Source organism: Pelodiscus sinensis, chromosome 2 (assembly GCF_049634645.1).
Source record: "Pelodiscus sinensis isolate JC-2024 chromosome 2, ASM4963464v1, whole genome shotgun sequence".
Classification (NCBI taxonomy): domain Eukaryota; kingdom Metazoa; phylum Chordata; order Testudines; family Trionychidae; genus Pelodiscus; species Pelodiscus sinensis.
The window spans coordinates 103,119,883-103,139,177 of record NC_134712.1 but is presented as its reverse complement, the minus strand read 5'-3'; the positions used below and the strand labels follow the sequence as shown (position 1 = coordinate 103,139,177).

At 41.2% G+C, this 19,295-nt stretch overlaps 1 protein-coding gene across 1 annotated transcript; it reads right to left on the bottom strand.

Annotated features, from left to right (window-relative positions):
* Nucleotides 1–6,771: 6,771 nt before the first annotated feature.
* On the bottom strand, nucleotides 6,772–15,806 carry PRL (prolactin). The gene is made up of 5 exons (XM_006121839.4): nucleotides 15,770–15,806; nucleotides 13,234–13,415; nucleotides 10,499–10,606; nucleotides 7,389–7,568; nucleotides 6,772–6,963 (listed from the first exon to the last, which is right to left on the bottom strand). The coding sequence occupies exons 1-5, from the start codon at nucleotides 15,804–15,806 to the stop codon at nucleotides 6,772–6,774; spliced, it is 699 nt and encodes a 232-aa protein (XP_006121901.1).
* Between the last annotated feature and the right edge of the window lie 3,489 nt (nucleotides 15,807–19,295).

Genomic DNA, 19,295 nt, shown 5'->3' with positions numbered 1-19,295 from the left:
TATTTTCCATTCTTCTTTGTGCCACATGCAATGTATGGAATATCAACATGAGTCTTAAAGTTGCTTTAATGTACTAGCTTCAATGATCTTCAGTTTTTGAGACTAACACTGTCATTCATTTACTCATGATTTGAGAAATGATCTGAACTCTTCAGTGTAAACGTACCTTATTATTTATTAAAAGAAAAAAGTGCTAATGAAATAAGTAATATGTTAGACACAAAAAGAGGATTTTTGTGGAACTTGCTATTAAATAGTGTCAGCAAATATTTTTCATTTTTATGCTTGGCAAAGTATTTCCTGCTGGTAGATTGGATAAAAATGCACAGAAATCCCTGCAGTATAGTTTTACTTAAATGTTATGGAACTTTGACTAGTATCATAATTTTCCAAGTTGGCATGAATGTAGCAATGTTCAACAAAAGGCCCTGCCTATGACTTTGATCTCCAGTAATTATTTTTAAATGAAAACAGTGTCAATTAAAAACCCAAGACATGATGGCTTCTCAACATGTCACTGACTTTTGTGAAATTGAACAAGTATTTCAACGACCCCCAACATAGTAGTATTTCTGTATGCTTCACTTACTCTGTTTCCACTACAGGCAGTCCCCGGGTTACATACAAGATAGGGACTGTAGGTTCGTCCTTAAGTTAAATCTGTATGTAAGTCGGAACTGGCTTCAGCCGCTGATCAGTTTCAACAGGCTGAATCTGGACGCCAGTTCTGACTTACATACAGATTCAACTTAAGAACCCCAGGCGTCCCCAAGTCAGCTGCTGCTGAAACTGATCAGTAGCTGATTCCAGGAAGCCCGGGGCAGAGCAACTCTGCCTCAGGCTTCCTGTAGTCAGCGCTGGTCAGTTTCAGCAGCGGCTGACTTGGGGACACCTGGGGCAGAGCAGCTGGGGTGCTGCTGGGTTGCTCCAGTAGCGCTGCTCCTCGGAGCTACTGGACCAACCCAGCAGCACCCAAGCTGCTCTGCCCCAGGCGTCCTGATTCAGCCGCTGCTGAAACTGACAAGCAGCGGCTGAATCAGGATGCCTGGGGCAGAGCAGCTGTGGTGCTGCCTGGTTGGTCCTGTAGAGCCGAGAGCTGCGCTGTGGGACCAACCGGCAGCGCCCCAGCTGCTCTACCACAGGCGTCCGGAGAAAAGCCTGGTCTTCTGGGGGGGGGGGGGGGGGCGCACTAGCTGTGCCAACCCCCCCTCCAGACCAGGGAGACGCGGCGGCGGACCGAGACGCACCGTGGTCCCGCTTCCGGCATCCTCCAAGGATTTGCTTCCCATCTCCCTGGTCTGCTGGTCTCCAGCAGACCAGGGAGACGTAGAGCAAAGCCGCGGAGCACGCGGGCAGCGGGACAGCCCAGATGCACCACGGCTGTCCCGCTGCTGGCGTCCTCCGAGGCTTTGCTCCCCGTCTCCCTGGTCTGCTGGTCTCCAGGGAGACGCGGAGCAGCTTTTCTTGCCCCAGAGGACGCTGGCGGCGGGAAAAACCCCGTTCGTAACTGCGGACTGCCTGTAATAAGATTACAGTGTGCCTACAACGTGAACTGGGAAGATGCTGATGGGTTGAGGTATTTCCAATGACAAAGTGCAACCATTCACCAAATTACATGATTGCTGCTCAAAGTGTTTGGGAGTGGGGGGAAGCAAGCAGGCGGAGGTGAGGAGTTGGGATGTGGAATAATGACCTATTCTCTTGCTCTCTCTCGCCAGACACACACAGGCTATGTCTATACTGCCCCAGTTTTGCGTAAAAATATGCAAATGAGGCAAAGCGAGGACTATCGCTGCACCTCATTTGCATAATTAATTAGGCTCAGTTTTTGCGCAAAACCCCCCCTCTTGCGCAAGAGCCGTGCTTCCACATTTTTTTTCAGGAAGAACAGCTCTTGAGCAAGAGGGGTTTTTGCACAAAAACAGAGCCTCGTTAATTATGCAAATGAGTTGTGGTGATATTCCATGCTTTGCCTCATTTGCATATTTCTTGCACCAAGCAGGCACAGTATAGATATAACCACACAGTCTGAGCAAGGGAGCTAAATTGTTTTTAGGTGAGTACCAGAGGATAAACAGGTACAAAGGAGAAAGCAGATAGCATAGCAAAAGTTAAGAGTTTTCTCTACAGTAGATAATATCATAGGAGATAGAGAAATACATGGTAAATATCGCTTGGTAGCGAACCTATAGCTCATGCACTAAGATGTTATTGTTTCTTTTGCATGCCATACAATCAGCCTTTGGGAACTTGAATAAGTCAGAACAAAGAAAATGGGAGCAAGAAATGTATCTCCTTCTAATGTAAGGACAGTTCATGTTGCTAGCACCTGCCAGAAAAAGATGTAGTTTACAGTACATCAGGCACCATTGCTCATATTTTTTCATTTCCTCTTCCCAGCTGAATAAATGAAAGGAAATGAAAAAATCACTACCATAAAAATGTACATTTTTTCTGTATGTTCAGTTATGGAGGGATGTCTCTAAACAGAGACATAAAGCTCCAAGGAAGGTAGATATTGCTGAGATGTTGTCTTAGTCATTTTAACTTCTAGGTAAGAATTGCATACAAATAATGAGATATGAAGGGTTCCATTGAGATTCTCAGTATTTTGTTTTTACTTGTGAGTATGGGAAGCCAGTTTCTTTACATTTATTTAAATAAATTTATGGGGGTGTGATCTCTGGATCCAATTCTCACTGCTTTTGAGATTTGATGTTTATTTTAACATAAATGCATATCTGAATTTGGATTTTCCAAATATCAGATGATGGAACTTAAGAAATTTTGAATAATCAACTTTTTTTAATATTAACATTTGGTAGCTATTCATTTTTGGATGTGAGACATTGAGTCCGTGCCACCAACATTTGAAAACACAAATTGAGGCTCTCATCTTGCAAACACTTGTGTGAAAATAAATACATAAGTAGTCCCAATTAGTTCAGTGCAAGTATGCCTGTTAAGTTATTTATATGCATTAAAGCTTGTAATATTGAGGCTTAAAGGTATAGAAAAATATGAAATTACCCAGTTCATATTTAGGAATTACAATTGTTATTTATGCCTATGTCTGTTTTTCAATCATAATATAGGTACTCCTCTTCCACAATATTCCCAAAATGATTGGGGAAATCCTTAACTTTCTGATATTAAATATAAAACTTCCAAAAGGTGTGTCCTGTTCCCAGGCCACATCTTTTGTTAGTCCCATTTGGATCTATTCCAAGTGCTGGAATATAGCCAGTTAAACCTGGAGAAAGAGACTGTGTGTAATAGAAAAGGATTAGTACTTGCTGGCAGTCTGCTACAGAAACAGAAAAAAAAAAAGAAATTGGAGGTTGGTATAGTAGTTATCACATCGGTATTTAATACTTGATTATACGTGGCATTCACTATGTATAACAGCTTCCCCTTTATTGTTGTTAAAGCTGGACAAGATGAGAAAAGCTGTACTAAATGTAAGTTGCAAGAAGATGGGTCAGACTTTTGCCCTGCCTGCCAGTGGCAACTCTGGAGAGAGGGGGGTCTAGGAAGGGCCACCAGAGGGGATATGTGGGGCACCCCTTTAGCAATTAAAATTTTGGGGAGGGTGTAGGGGGACAGTACACCTCCCGAGTGGTACCACAAGTTACCTATGCTGTCTACACATTCCACTGTGTTGTGATTGATGATTAATTGAACCAATAATGAATCAGTTTCAGCTACATCATCATTTGAATTTGGTGTAATAGGGCCTGATCCTAAGTCTGGTGAAATCTGTAGGAGCTTTGTCGTTCATTGACTTTCATGGAAAGAGGATTAGACCCATACCGCTTGCAGTGTGGGACTCCCTTTTTCTGTTACTACTGTTATGGGAGTCTCAATCAGTGAAAACAAACATAAAAATGTAGATCAGCAAAGACAGAAAGGTAGACAGATTAAGTACTGAACATCTGAACATACCCAGAAGAGTATCCCGTTTAACTGCTGCAAACATGGCGTATCTAGAATGTGAGAGTATTGTAACTAAAAACTCTTAATAGTTTTTATAATAAGAAAATAAATTATAGTCTGCCTCAATAACACTAATACTATCTAATCTGTTAGATTCCTAGGGCAGAAAGGCCAGGTAGGGCCACAAGTGCACCTTGTCTTTAGGAAACACCATGTTGGGCAGTTCTGAGATCAGGGCCTTGAGCTCTGATACCCACCTCAGTGACATCACTGCGACTAGGAACGCAACCTTCCAGGATACGTGGGAGAGGAAGCGAGAGACCACAACTTGAAGGGTGGACTGGTGAGTCTGAAAAAGGACCAGGTTAAGGCCCACTGTGAGGTGGTACCCACATTGCAAAATAGCGCCAGTCCGCAATTATGCAAATGAAGCACGGGATGTTTAAATCCCCACTTCATTTGTAATTTCGGGTGTCTACATTTGCATTCCTCCCTCAAAGGAGGAATGAAGTGTAGACATATCCTAAGCTTGAGGGGCCACGAAGGGCCTGTTGTCCCTCGACACATGGGAAAAGACCATTGACCTCGAATTGGCTGGTGGAATGCAGAGAAAGCCACAAGGTACATCTTGATGGAAGTGTGCTAGACTCTGTGTCCTGAGCCTAAGCAGGTACTTCAAGACTTATTGTAGAGGTGAATGTGAGGGAGTCATGCTGTGTTTCGACACCCAGTGGGAGAACTATATAGGTTAGGACTTTCTGCTTCCCAGGAGAACTTGCTGGACCTCCTCTGAGCAGGTACATTCTTTTGGGTTCAGCTATGGAACAACGTGGTATAGAAAGTTCAGGCTGGGTTGCAACAGCCACCTATAAGTCTGAGACAACAGATCCATTTGGTTGGGGATGGGGGTCCCATACCAATACAGTTGTGGCCATATGAGGGTGACTAATATAATCCAAGCCTGTCCTTCATCTTTGAGGACCTGGTTGATATAGGGAATTAAAGATAATGTGTACATCAGGCACTCTACTTATGACAGGAGGAAGGCATTAGAGAAAGCGCCCTTCCCCCTTGGGAGCAGAAGGGGTGACACTTCCTATTCTGTCTGGTAGTGAACAGGTCTAGCTGGCGAAGTTCCCACTTCTGGAAGAGTATGTGGGCTACAACTTGGTGAAGAGACCACTCATGGTGAGAGGAAAAATCCCTGCTGAGGTGATCTGCGAAGGTGTTCTTGACCCCAAAGAGGTGAAAGGCCTCTAAATAGATGTTGTAGTTGGCTCTGCAATCCAGTAGACAGAGGTCCTCCATGCAGAGGACTGAGGAGTTCTCCCCCACCCGTTGAAGTAAAATATTGAGGCTATATTGTCTGTCAGGACTCTTGCTGTGCTCTCTGCCAGCTATGGCAGGAAGACCCCACAGTCCAGGTGGACTGCTCAGAGCTCTTTCACATTGATGTGTGGTGTCATCTCTTCCAGTGAACACATACCCTGGGTATGAAGACCCCCGAGGAATGTCTCCGAGCCAAGGTCCAAAGCATTTGTCACCAGCTCAAGTGAAGGTACAGGGCTGTCAAATGGGACTCTATCCAGGACATTCTCACTCTTTGTCCACCACTGCAGTGAGGTAAGCACTGCTGATGGAGTAGTGGCTTCCTTTTCAAGGTGGTCCCTAGACTGGGAGCAGTTTGAGGCCAGCTGCTACTGCAGGAGTTATATGTGGAGCCTAGCATGGCGCACCATGTATCTGCAAACAGCCATGTGATCCAGCAGTCACATGCAGACCCTGGCCATTGTGAAGGGAAATGTGGAGACCTCTGCTGTGAGGGCTGACAGAGCTTAGAACCTGTCTCAGGGCAGGAATAATCGGTGTCAATGGAGTCCAGCACTGTCTACAATGAATTAAATTCTTTGCACTGGGATAAACGTGGATTTTCTGTATTCACTAATAGGCTGAGGGATCTCCAAGTAGAGAGGAATGTATCCATGTCCCTCTGGACCCTTGAAGAGCCAGTAGTCAAGGTAAGGGTAAATTTGTACCCTTCAACTAAGCCATGGCCAATGCCATGTACTTGGTGAACACCCTCAGTGCTGCATCAGGCCGAATGGGAGTACCACACACTGATAGCAGTCAGGGCCCATCATTAAGCAAAAATAGAATCGGTGTTCTGGAAAAATCACTATGGAAGTAATCATCCCTTACATTAAGGAAGGCATACCAGTCTCCTGAATCCAAGGAGGGTATTATGGAGGCCAGAGAGACCATGCGGAACTTCAGCTACTACAGATAACCAATGAGGCTCCACAGGTCCAGGATAGGCCACAGCCCACCTTTGGGGAAAAAGAAAGAATGGGAGTAAAACCCCTTGTTCCGATATCTGTCAGAACTTTCCCCATTGTACCCAGATGCAGTAACCCTTCCATCTCCTGCAAGAGGAGGCTTTTGTGAGAAGAGTCCCTGAAAAGGAATGGGGAAGACAAGGGTACCTTGTGCCAAAGTGTGAAGGTCCTCTCTGTCATATATATTTGTATTAGTATTTGCATGATTTATTTGTATTTGCATGATTGGGTTATCACTGATAAGCCAGAAGCTGAGAGCTGAGATATTTAAACAGTAGAGTGGACTATTACAGTATGTGATTTATGATAAATGTTTTTAAATATTGAGATAAATAACATTATTTGTTGCAGCCATAAACCATGTAAACATGCATAAAAATTATTGGTGGCATACACAGTATAATTTCTTAGAAAGTTTGCAACCAAAAATGGCAAAGCAACAATGCCCTTATGCGTGATTTAATGACTCATTTCAGCGAGGGAGGGGCCTAGTGAATACTTAACAGTTGCTATCATGGATAAGGCGACACTTTAACAGCTTCAGGTAGTTGTCAATTTTGTGGGAATCCCTACGTAGACAGTGCAGCAGATTGTAAAAGGCAAAGAGACGGGAATCTTCATCTGCCATTTGCAGGGATGGGAGACCTGACCACTTGGAGTAGACTTCATTTTCTGTTTCCCCAGGATGAACCTGTTCAAAAGGAAACAAAGTGATTGTTTTTCATTGACAACCCTACTAGATTAAGCAATAGACCAGTAGTGTCGAACCAGTTCTGAAACAGTAGTCACTATAATGGCTACTGCTATAGCGAGCTAGCAACACTCAACTGGCCAAATAGCCACGTTGTTCAAGCCAACTGGGTCCTGCTCCAACTGCATCTCCCTCCCCTCAATGGGTGTAGGAGTCTATTCAGGAAAGATGGGGGCTAAGCTATTCCATGCCAATCTTCATATGACTTTGGATTCCTTAAGGTACAGAATATGGTTGGAGTCAGAGTAGATCCGTCTTGAGAATCCTTTTTCTGCATCACTCTCCTTCACTGAACAGAGAGAACTTACCCTTGAATGTGGCTTCTAGGTTGATTGGAACCAGGATATCAGGGTTCTAATACTCACCTGTCCAACAATTTTCTCCATTCCTTCTAGAAGACGCTTGTTTTGTTGCTCAATCTCCATAGCCTTCCAGAGAATGGTGTCTGGAGCTTCTTTGATGCTTTGCACTTCAGAGACCAAATGCAGCAGGGGATCATTCCAGGAGCGCAGTACTCCCAGCACTAAATTCAGTAGTTCATCATGCTGTTTATCAACATTAAGAATAAAGCAAGAAAGTAGCATGAGGAGCCTGTGTTATATTCAGGTTAGAGTTGTCTGAGACTTAGGGAACCTGGATTTTATTTTTAGCTCTGCAGTGTGGCCTTTGGCAAAACACTTGTCTTCTCCATATATTTCAGTTTACCCCTCTTCAAGTGGTGTATACCTGTACCTGCAATCAGCTTTTGTTGACAATGTGTTAAAAGAGGATTGGCTGAATGCTGATAGAATACTGTAAATTCCAAAAATTGCCAAAATTGTCTCCACAGTATACTGTAGAGTCAGAGCGATCAGGTTTGTATTAACTTGATAATTAGCCAAGTTTTAATGAGACTGATTTAGAAGTCTGGTGGGATCTGAAAAATAAATCTCTGCATTGAATTGAAGGTGCACCCTGTGGTAGGCCACTTAATACCTTTAAAACGGATTCCTACTGTCTATATAACATAATAAACATGTCCTGTCACCCTCCTCTTCCCCTTTGAAGAATTTTTCTTCCAGGAAAAGTTCTCCTCTTTAGAAACTTTCATTGCTTGTGGTTAGGTGGAAGCTCAAAAAGCTTTCCCTCTCTCATTCTGCTGCACTAGAAACTGTAGAAGTTGGGCTTTTATTCTGCATATGCTCCTGTGCTAAAAGAAAGAATTTGTAACCCTATTACATCATATTCTAAATGGAGGCTCTTAGAATTGCAAAATTGGAACGAGGGTGCACCTGGTAAAACATGGAACTCTTGTGTAACTCTTTGGTGACTAACCTGGCACACTGTCCTCCCCAAAGCATTTTCAAGTCTAAAACCAGGTGGAGATACATATTTCTGTTTAACGCCGCCATTATTGGTGGATGTGATATACCTTGACTTTGACAAAGCTTTTCATACGGTCTCCTGCAATATTCTTGCCAGAAAGTTAAGGAAGTATGGATTGGATAAATGGACTGTAAGATGGATAGAAAGATGACTAGACTGTCAGGCCCAAGGGGTAGTGATTAACGGCTCGATGTCATGTTGGCAGTTGGTTTCTAGGGGAGCGCCCCAAAGATTGGTTCTATGGCTGGTTTTGTTCAACATCTTTATTAATGACCTGGATGAAGGGATGGATCGCACCCTCAGCAAGTTTGCAGATGACACTAAGCTAGGGAATGGGGTAGATGTGTTGGAGAGCAGGGATAGGGTCCAGAGTGACCTAAACAGATTAGAGGATTGGGTCAAAAGAAATTTGATGAGATTCAACAAGGACCAGTGTAGAGTCCTGCACCTGGGACGGAAAAATCCCAAGTATTGTTACAGGCTGGGGACGGAATGGCTAAGTAGAAGTTCTTCAGAAAAGGACCTGGGGGTTACAGTGGATGAGCAGCTGGATATGAGTCAACAGTGTGCCCTTGTAGCCAAGAAGGTGAATGGCATATTAGGGTGCATTAGGAGGAGCATTGCCAGCAGATCCAGAGAAGTGATTATTCCCCTTTATTCGGCTTTGGTGAGGCCACATCTGGAGTACTGTGTCCAGTTCTGGGCCCCCCACTATAGAAAGGATGTGGACACATTGGAGAGGGTCCAGCAGAGGGCAACCAAAATGATTAGGGGCTGGAGCATATGACCTATGAGGAGAGGCTGAGGGATTTGCACTTATTTAGTCTTCAGAAGAGAAGAGTGAGGGGGGATTTGATAGCAGCCTTCAAATCCCTGAAGGGAGGTTCCAAAGAGGATGGAGAGAAGCTGTTCTCATAGTGATGGCAGAACCAGGAGCAATGGTCTCAAGTTACAGTGGGGAAGGTCTAGGTTGGACATTAGGAAAAACTATTTCATTAGGAGGGTGGGGAAGCACTGGGATGAGTTACCTAGGGCAGTGATGGAGTCTTCATCCCTAGAGGTTTTTAAGTCTCAAGCCCTGGCTGAGTTGGGATTGGTTCTGCCTTGGGCAGGGGGCTGTACAGGATGACCTCCTGAGGTCTCTTCCAGCCTTATGATTCTATGATTGTTAAACTTAGAATACAGAATGTAATGTAGCAATATCCAACATGCCTCTCTTTACAAATTGCAACTGTAAAACAGTTATTAAAGTCTTTGTGTCTGAGTGATGATGTAGACACCTCTGAGCTGGTGGCTATTGCATGGTTATCTATAGAGATTAGCAACTGCTACCATAACTATAGATCCATTAATTACAGCTACTATATTTATGCATCTCTTGGACTACTGATTCCCCTTTCCTCCTTCCTGCATCTTTTGTTATAATCCTGCTTAATTATTATTTATCTGTATTAAAGTAATGCCCAAAGGTTCCAATGAGAGTTGTGTACGTGTGTAAAGAAAGACTTGGCCTCTATGAGAAAGTGTTTATAGTGTAATTTGAAACAACGTTCAGTAACTGAGGGCACATCTACACAGCAAGGCTAGAGCTGAAATAAACTACACAACTTGAGCTATGTCAATTGTGTAGCTTAAGTCCAAATAGCTTATTTTGGCTTTTGGTGCTGTCTACACAGCAGGAAGTACGAGTTAGAGCACTCTTCCTCTGACTTCCCTTACTCATAAAATGAGGATTACAGGAGTCAGAGTAAGAAGTCCTCTAGACATTATGTCGAAGCAACTACTGTAGTGTAGACACAGACTATGTTATTTTGGAATAACGTCAATTATTCTGAAATAACACTGCTGTGTAGATGTACCCTGAATGTAACATACAAAGAGAGAGAGAATGAACACAATAGGAATAAGACTTCTTTCTATATATAGCATATATTGAAGCTAAATACCTGTCAGATTTTTCATCAGTATTTGACATTTTCTACCTTTCTTTTCCTGACTGTTCAATTTTAAATTGACCATTTTATCTCTTTCAACTAGCTGAGGCCTGGTCATCTCTAAATTTCCCCTTTCTCCTCTTCCCATTCTATTATGGGTTAGAAATGGGACTCACGTGAGTCTGCTGAGCTTGTTCCTTGTCTTCAGGAGTGGTTAGGGAGGAGGTGTGGCAGCCATCAATGGCCTTTGTAATAAACCCACGGCCTTGGGCATAGCGCTCATCCTGTGGATCAACAATAGCGTGCATTTATGAAATCAGTAAACAAACAAATCTGTGGCTCAGATAATCTAAAGGAAATTAAGTAGATGGTTTTCACTCTGGTTTCATCACTGCATGCACTGTTTGTCCATCCAGTATATAGAGAAGTAGTTTGAAATCAGATTAATTTACCTTGAATTAATAGGACCTAAAACTGTGGAAGGAAAATACTTTCTGGGATTAGATTCCTACACAAGATCAGTTTAGAAGGGATAGTTCCGATATTCTATTTACAAATCTTCATGATGATATAAAAAAACTTTTTTTTTTTTTTTTTTTTGAGAATCAAGTAGTAGGGGATTTGTAGATCTAGGATAATTTTTCTGATAAGTGATCCACAGAATGAACTATGTGGATATCTTTTTTTCTGATTTCCAATTCGGAAGTTTAACTATAGTGTGATAGGAATGGCAGAGTTTCCTCAAATATAATTGTCCTATGGCTTGCTTCTGGCTCTTTATAACTGTGGAGCTATGTCCTTTAAAAAATAATCTTATTCAGTGTATTTCACTGAAGATATTTCTACTTCCTCCTCTCCCTCCCATACTGCCTTATTAAAAATTTTTAAAATATTGGTACCTATACACTTGCCATCAAAATGTATATAATCAGTCAGTTACCCAAAGCCTGCAACATAAGGGAGGCATAGGAGGTGACATTCAACTTTAAACAAGTGAATATAAAAATTAAGAACTATTGAAGTCAAAGAAGCAATGTCAATTTATACCGCCTAAAGATCCATCACTGAGTCTAGAAGGAACAGAATAATTAGAGCAATTTCATGTGTTTGGTATCTGAATTTGAATCTAGTCAGTCCAGATCCAACTTTTCTGGAAAAAAGGGTCAATTTAATGAGACCTGGTACAGTTTGCTTATGCCCTAGAAAAATGTTTAATGTTTGTTGAAACTGAAGGTCCTGGCCTCTGAGGGGAAAAGTGTGGTAATCTGTAAAATTAAAGACTGCATCATAATAAGGCTTGTAAGAATTTGATTTTTTTAAATTTCAATAGATAACATGGTTATTTGGAAGTATTTTTAGCTATTTAATAGTTGTGGAAATAAGTAGGTCAGATGATGAGGGGGGTCAGATAATTGTTTAATGATAACAGATGCTAAGATCAAAAAAGATTAAAGCTTTAAAACTGTTAAGCCATTAATCATCACCACATATCAAAATATACAAAGTAAAAATCCTTAAATCAACTTCTAATAAGTTCTCAAGTAGCATTTTTCTTACTTTTTTTATCTATAAACTTAGATTATTCTTGATGGAAATATTAATTTGTGCGTGTGGTATAATTCACAGCATACTGACATTTATCAATCCTTTAAGCCTAATCATAATGTATGATAAGGGGGATGAATTAAGGTTGAAGTGGTAATATTCATTCTGGTACTTCCTAACTTTTGAGTGCTCAAGTTTTCAACCTTAACATTCCTCTACAGTAGTTTTTGTGTGTGTAATTTTATAGATGTTTTAAAAAAGCAAACTGAAAGAACAGAAATTTCTCCATGTGTCACTTCATAGACATTCACTTAATTCATCAGTAGGGTCAGAACTGTTAGCTCCAACACACAGACCTCTGCCACTGGACCTAAGGGAGTAACTCTTAGCTGTCATAGGTTGTTACTTCTGTGTAGACCAGCACTAACGGGGATGACAGACTTTGCCAGTGGGTTTCACAGATTTTGCCAAAAGCAGTAGTGTGATGAGACTCTGGAATCTTGAGTTCCATCCCAGGCTCTGGAAGGGAGCATGCTGTCGTGCAGTGGTTTTCAAACTATTTTTCTAATGACCCAGTTGAAGAAAATTTGACTTGAGTATGGGTTCCAGGGTGAAGCTGAGGATGAGAGCTTTGGGGTGTAGGAAGGGTAGGGTTGCCAGATGGTTTCAACAAAAATACTGGACACACTTGACATTACATCACAATCGACATTACATCTTATTTAGAAAATACTGGACATTTATATTTTCTCAATTTGTTTCCTGAACAGAAAGCTCAAATACTGGACTGTCCAGTTCAAAACTGGACACCTGGAAACCCTAAGGAAGGGGGCTTTGGCTTTGGGAAGGGAGGCCAGGGCTGGGGCAGGAGGGGCTTACCTTGAGCGGCTCCCAGTCAGCGGTGCAGTGGGCGTGTCTCTCCTGGCACCACAGACAATACTGTGACCAAGAAGCAGCCAACAGCAGGTTCCCAGCCAATGGGAGTGCAGAGTAGTTCCTGGGGCAGGAGCAACATGTGGAGTCCAGTGTGCCCCACCCCGCACCTAGGAGCCAGGCCTGTTGCTGGCTGCTTCTGGAGCGCAGCTCAGTCTGTGGTGGCAGAACAGGCAGGTAGCCTACCTTAGCACCCCGCTGGTCACTTGATCTCCCTGCAGCAATCAGAGCCGGTGCCTGACATTCCATGACCCAGTACGGGGTTGCCACCTGTAGTTTGAAAACCACTGCTGTCATGCACATAGACCCTACTAACTTTTTTCCCTAAGCCTGAACCATTTCATACTATCAATCTCTGCTTGTGTGTCTGTGTTTTTTAAACATTGCACTGCAGTTTCTGTGAAGTTTCCCTGATAAAAGGCTGTGTACTTACAAATTCATTGAATATTTCTGAGGAGAGGGAATGGATGTAGTGTGAGAGTTTAACTGCACGGTCAAAGAGATTCCCAAGGGAGACCTGACAACCAGCAGACCCACTGGGACATATTGGCAATGAGGTCACAGCTTTCTTTGACAGGAACATGTTAGAAACCAGCAGCACCACCAGCAGCACACCTGTTCAGGTTAAAAAAATTCCCAAAATTAAACACACAGAAATATGGATTTAGGATGCATTGTATAACAGAAACTATCACAGTTTTCCAGGAAACAGGGTAAACCATGTTACGGTAAACTGTACTCACTACTGTCTCTTACCACTGTATCTGCCTTCATTATACAGCAATAGGTGGAAAAAATTAGCCTTCTCCACTTTGTAAATATAAATACATAATTATATGTTCATAACTACATAGTTGGGAAGGTATATTGTTCCTTTTTCTGCCCCCTCCCCCACTTCCATCCTCCACAAATGTGCTTTCCTTCTTTGCAAATGTTGGAGTTTTTAAATTAATTTCAAGGGAGAGTGGTTAGGTCACTAAAGATTTTGATTGTCTTGGGAATTCCCTCAAAAAAAGGTCCAGCTATGCTGTTCAGCAGTTTGAGTTTAATTCTAAAGTATCTCCTGCTAACAAAAACATGGTGTACTTCAGCCCTTTTCTGATCTTTTGAAGCTTTTGCAAACACCTTCAGAATATCTTATAAGCAAAAAAGATGTGCTAAAACTTTTAACATTAACTTTACAATATCTGTTTTCTATTCAGAGAAATAAAATATATGCAAAAGTACATTGAAATTTTTTAAAGCAAACCTGATAAATTAATTGTTCACTTTCACCTGATAAATTAATACATTGGTTCAAATATTAGCATCCCATGCAGAGGTAAAATGCATCAAAAATGACTTGATAAATATACTGATTTATCAAATGTATTCATGTTGTGTGTGCCAAACTAAAATACACCTTTTAAAACTGAAGATCCCCTTTTTATATAATCTAGTAAAGAAATAATATGTAGTTCAACAGGTTTGTCTTTCACTCTGAACCCCAGAAAAGTCATTTTATCTGCACAAGTTCTCTAACACAAACACCATAAGTAATGTATATTCAAAATGCTGCAGGTAGAAGAGTGTGGTGGGGAAGAATCAGATTGTGAAGGAATGTTGAGGCTGAATGGCTCAAGAGATCGGGATTAGGTTATAGAGCCATTCACTTGTAAATCACTAGTTTGATTCTGGAGAATGTTGGTAATGACTGAAAAGACATTGCTTTCTGACAGTAATTCAATGATTTTTTTTTTATGAAATGAATAGGTAATCTGGGTGTGCCTATGTTACAAAAGATTGTTACAGAGAGGAGGGAGAAAAATTATTCTTATCCTCTGATAATAGGAAAAGAAGCAATGGACTTAAATTGCAGCAAGGGAGTTTTAGGTTGGACATTAGTAAAAACTTCTAACTGTCGGGATGGTTAAACACTGGAATAAATTACCTAGGGAGGTTGTGGAATCTCCATCACTGGAGATTTTAAAGAGCAGGTTAGACAGACATCTGTCAGGGATGATCTGATGGTGCTTGGTCTTGCCATGAGTGCAGGGGGCTGGACTGGATGACCTCTCCAGCTCCCGTCCAGTTCTAGTGGTCTCTGATTCTATTATTCTTAATCCAATTATAATTGACATTATTAAATAACTCTGTTAGTCTGAAGCTAGGTCTATAGTACAGACCTTTATTGTTATAAGTATGTTATAGTACAAATCCTCATTGGTATAACTGTGTTGCTGAGGGATGTGAAAAATCCAACTCTAAAGAAGGTGAATTAACTATGGAAGGGTACATCTAAACTATGTCCCTTTTTCGATAAAGGGATGTAAATTAGACATATTGAAATTTTAAATGAAGCTGGAATTTGATTTTCTCGTGCTTCATTTACATAATGGCTGCTGTGGCTTTTTTTTGAAAAGCCGCTTTTTGAAAAAAAAAACATGGTCAAAATGGGGATCATTTGACAAAAATGCCCCATTTCGAAAGACCATGTTAATCTAAAAAAAAACCAAAACCAAAAACAAAAACCCGCGGTCACCATTATGTAAATGAAGCATGGGACATTTAAATCCCGGCTTCATTTATCATTTCGATACATCTAATTTACATCCCTTTATCGAAAAAGGGATGTAGTTTAGATGTACCTGAAGAGAGATGCTTCCTTTTCAACATAGTAGCATCTTCACTAAAGCACTACAGCAGCGTAGCTGCACTGTCCATGAAGACAAGCACTCCGAGAGGCCAACGGATATAGGACTGAAGACATATAGGGAGGAAACTACCTACTCACTTCTTGGAATAGACTCTTCATGTAGACATGGAGGAAGCTTGCACTGATGCTGTCTTTGTTGTATCTATTGTATAGGACTTTAGTATTCAGATCAGTCACTCTAACCTCTCTTAATTCAGTACCAAATTCACTTTAACTTCATGGAAGCAAAAATGAAATGAAATGAAAAGCAAAAAGCCAATGGCAAGAGACTTACCCTTCAACGAAGCCCCCTTATTCATGGTAGTGAGCATGTGTGGCAACTTTCTTCACCAGAAAGAAGCCTGGAGGTCTTATTCTTATCTTATGCGGGAGCCAGCTTTATACACCCTCCAGGGGCTATGCTGCATATATTCAGCAGATGGGTCACCATGCTTCCTCGTCATTGAGTTTACATTCTTAATTACAAACATCAAAATGCTCCTCTATTTCTTATTAATATTCAGCGTGATTTTGTGGCCTGAGGGAGGGAATTTGATAACTTTGGCTGTGAGATCTTAGAGTGGACTGGAGTACATTGATAGAGTACGAGAGAGCAGACATATTCTGCTCTTAGGTCCAAATCCTGTTGCACTGCCGTAGAAGTTTAGCTTATGCCAGAGTGTCCTACTTAGCAAAGTGGGAAAGATATCACCAACTTTTACTGTCTTGTTAATAGCCCCCTCTGCACATCAGCAGGACACATGCATTCTCACTATTTACAATTACTGGTAAAGCAGCATCTTGCATGGTCAACATTAAAGAACTTGAGAGAGAAGTGGCACAATTTGCTCTGAAATCTGCCAAGAAGAGAGGAAGTGGAGGCTTCTCCAAATGAGATGTTTCATCTTTAAAACTAGTGTGTTAAAGATGCAGTATGAAAGGAACGCAGCTCAATTCAATAATGAGAGAGAATAGGGAGCCAGAATGTGAATCCTAAGTATTAGATCTTTAAAAAATAACCCAGAAAGTACCGTTTTCTCCTGAATCTGAAAGGTACTGAGGAGAAGTGCTATTCTTTTAATTAAATACATTTAAAATAAACAAAAATTGGTATAAAATATATAGAGAATTGCACTGTTTACATGTTTGCTGCTTATTTAAATACTATTAATGATAGTCTGATAAAGAATGATATTTTTATTGTAGATGAAAACTATGTATTTTTAAAAATCTGCATATCTACTGCATTGAAAGTGGATGTTGTTTTAATCAAGGGGATGTGCAATTTGTTTCCAGATCTGACATGTCTGTGATAATCTACAAGCTACCCAGAAGTCACTCTAATAGGCCCCATGTTATTGTGTGAGACCCATGTGTATGAATATATAAGTGCGTGCTTAATCTCTCATCTGTTCTTCAGATCCATTTACCTATGAAAAAACTTTCCAAATTAAACAATTTTAATGAATAAGAAATTAATTTTAATGAATATTTTACCTTCAGATAATCCATTCCATATCCATATGATGGGCACATATGGAACTGTGAATTCTTCATTGTTTTGTAAGAGCGATGTGAAGAGCGAAAATTAAAAACATGGGGGAAGAGAGTTAGAGAGGGTAAACTATGGGATGCAGTATCCAATTAGAAATATGTCAGCAACAGGCTGTAATTACTAACAGGCTGTTGTTCAGGATTGGGTCAGTTATTAGTATAGTATCTGATTAAACTCATTAGGGAATCAAACCAAGATGTAGCTTGTTTGAGAGCTGAGGCTTTATGAGAGTAAATGGAAAGTTTGATCTAGCATTGAAAAGGTGATGGTGTAAAGCTAGAGTGAATGGAAGAAGGATGTTCTGGCCAAACCACAGGGGAAAAAAAGTCAGAAGAACTGGCTTGTGGAACCAGCCCTTCTACATATTTTTGGTTGGATCTTGGGCAACGTATGTATTAACCTCCATGTGTCAGTCTGCTATACTTCCCTAACTCATACAGGCATTTTTGAGTTTTAGTTCACAATATTTGAAATCCTCAGATGCCAACCAATAAAGAAGCACAAAGTAGACTTCAAAGTTTGTAGACATGTGCATTAGGAAGTATTGAGGGCTTGTCTTCACTATTGGGAGCAATGTTCCCTGTAACATTTTCTATCCTTGGGTGATTTGAATTTTCTTTTGGGCAGGTTGAAATTTCTTATGTGCAACACCAATATTGATGTAGTGTGGATGTGCACCATCAATACAAACAAAACACACACACACACACATATTTTAAGTAGTCCATATGTGTGGAAGAAAATATATTCAAACAAGACACCTGTGTCTAGTTTCTTTGAGGTACCCTTAGGGACTACAAAGGTGCTTTACAAAGGTAGGGAAATAGTCTTCTTCCACTCAACGAAGAGTAGAAGCCCCAGAACAAATTAATACATGGCTTCAGAGTTTGTAGACAGATGCATGTTTCAAAGAGCTTGCAAATAAGGTTTTATCCCACAAAACTAGCATCACATCTAGTATTTGCTACTTCTGACTCATAAGAGTCAGAACTCTACCAGATGACAAGGATCTGCCTTTAATGCCATTCAATTTACCACGTATTAATTAGTAACACAGGATTTTTAAAAAATCATTAAGTTCAGAGTTTTAGATATCTGCAATACTCCAAAAAATTCTGTTAAAAGAATCTTTTTATTTCATATTTTAAGCCATTAACACCTTTGTAAACTTTGTTTGAAATGTAATCATGCAAATGTCCTCCTAGAAGATACTGCCCCCCCATGCAGCCTGCTTTCCCTCCTCACCTAATCCAGCCTAATGGAGAGGACTGCAGTGATTCAGGACACCCAAACAAACTGCCCCCTGACTCTACCTCACTGCACAGATGCCTGCACTTCCCCTCTTTCCCCACCTACTCCATGCAGTCAGAGCCTTACCTCCCCCTTCCCAGCCTAGGGGGGTTTAAGAAACTGCTGGGTTTCTGCCTCTGTCTGTCTGTCTGCCTCGTTCTCTTTCTTGTCTCTGGCAGATGGGACTCTCCAAACTGTCCTCCCCTCTGACTTTCCCTCAAGCCAATTAATTAATTACTTCCTCCCTCCCAGCCACTTATTGCCTCCTTATCTAGGCTGATTATCTCATCTGCTTTTCTACTCTGGGAGCTTTAAGTTCAGCCCACAGCAGCATTTACCTGCTATTTACAGATGCCCTGCCGGTCAGCTGAGCTCCCTGCATGTGTGGGGAGCTTTGAACCTCTAAGTGGGGCTCTGAAAATAGCTGCACGTCATTCACCTTACAGGGAACTTTGCAGGGGAGACTGATGATGCAGTGGATATTAGTGTAGTGGGTTTGGTGAAGACCTGCTAAATTGATGATAGAGCACTCCTCTCAACTCCACTAATTCAGCTCCCTGAGAAGAGTAAGGTATGTCAATGGGAGAGCATCTCCTGTCAATGTAAAGTAGTGAAGACATTGCAGTAATTCAACCAAAGCTACATCAACATCAGTTATGTTATTCACATAGCTGGAGTAGCATAACTTAGGTTGAATAGACAAGCCCAAGTGGCTTAAACACAAACAAGAGAGTAAATGTAAAGGTGAAATCCCCTTTAACAAATGTGGGAGACTGACAGCAAGAGAAGGGGTTAAGTGTCTTGTCCTAGGTTTCATAGGAAGTCTATTGCACAGCTCAGAGAAAACCAAGACCTCTTAATTCCCAGACCTGTACCATAAGTAATGACTTCCTCTCTGGCCCTATTATAAAGCCAAAAGAAGAGGGAGAGATAATAATAAGGGCTGTGTCTAGACTGCATCCCTTTTTCGTAAAAG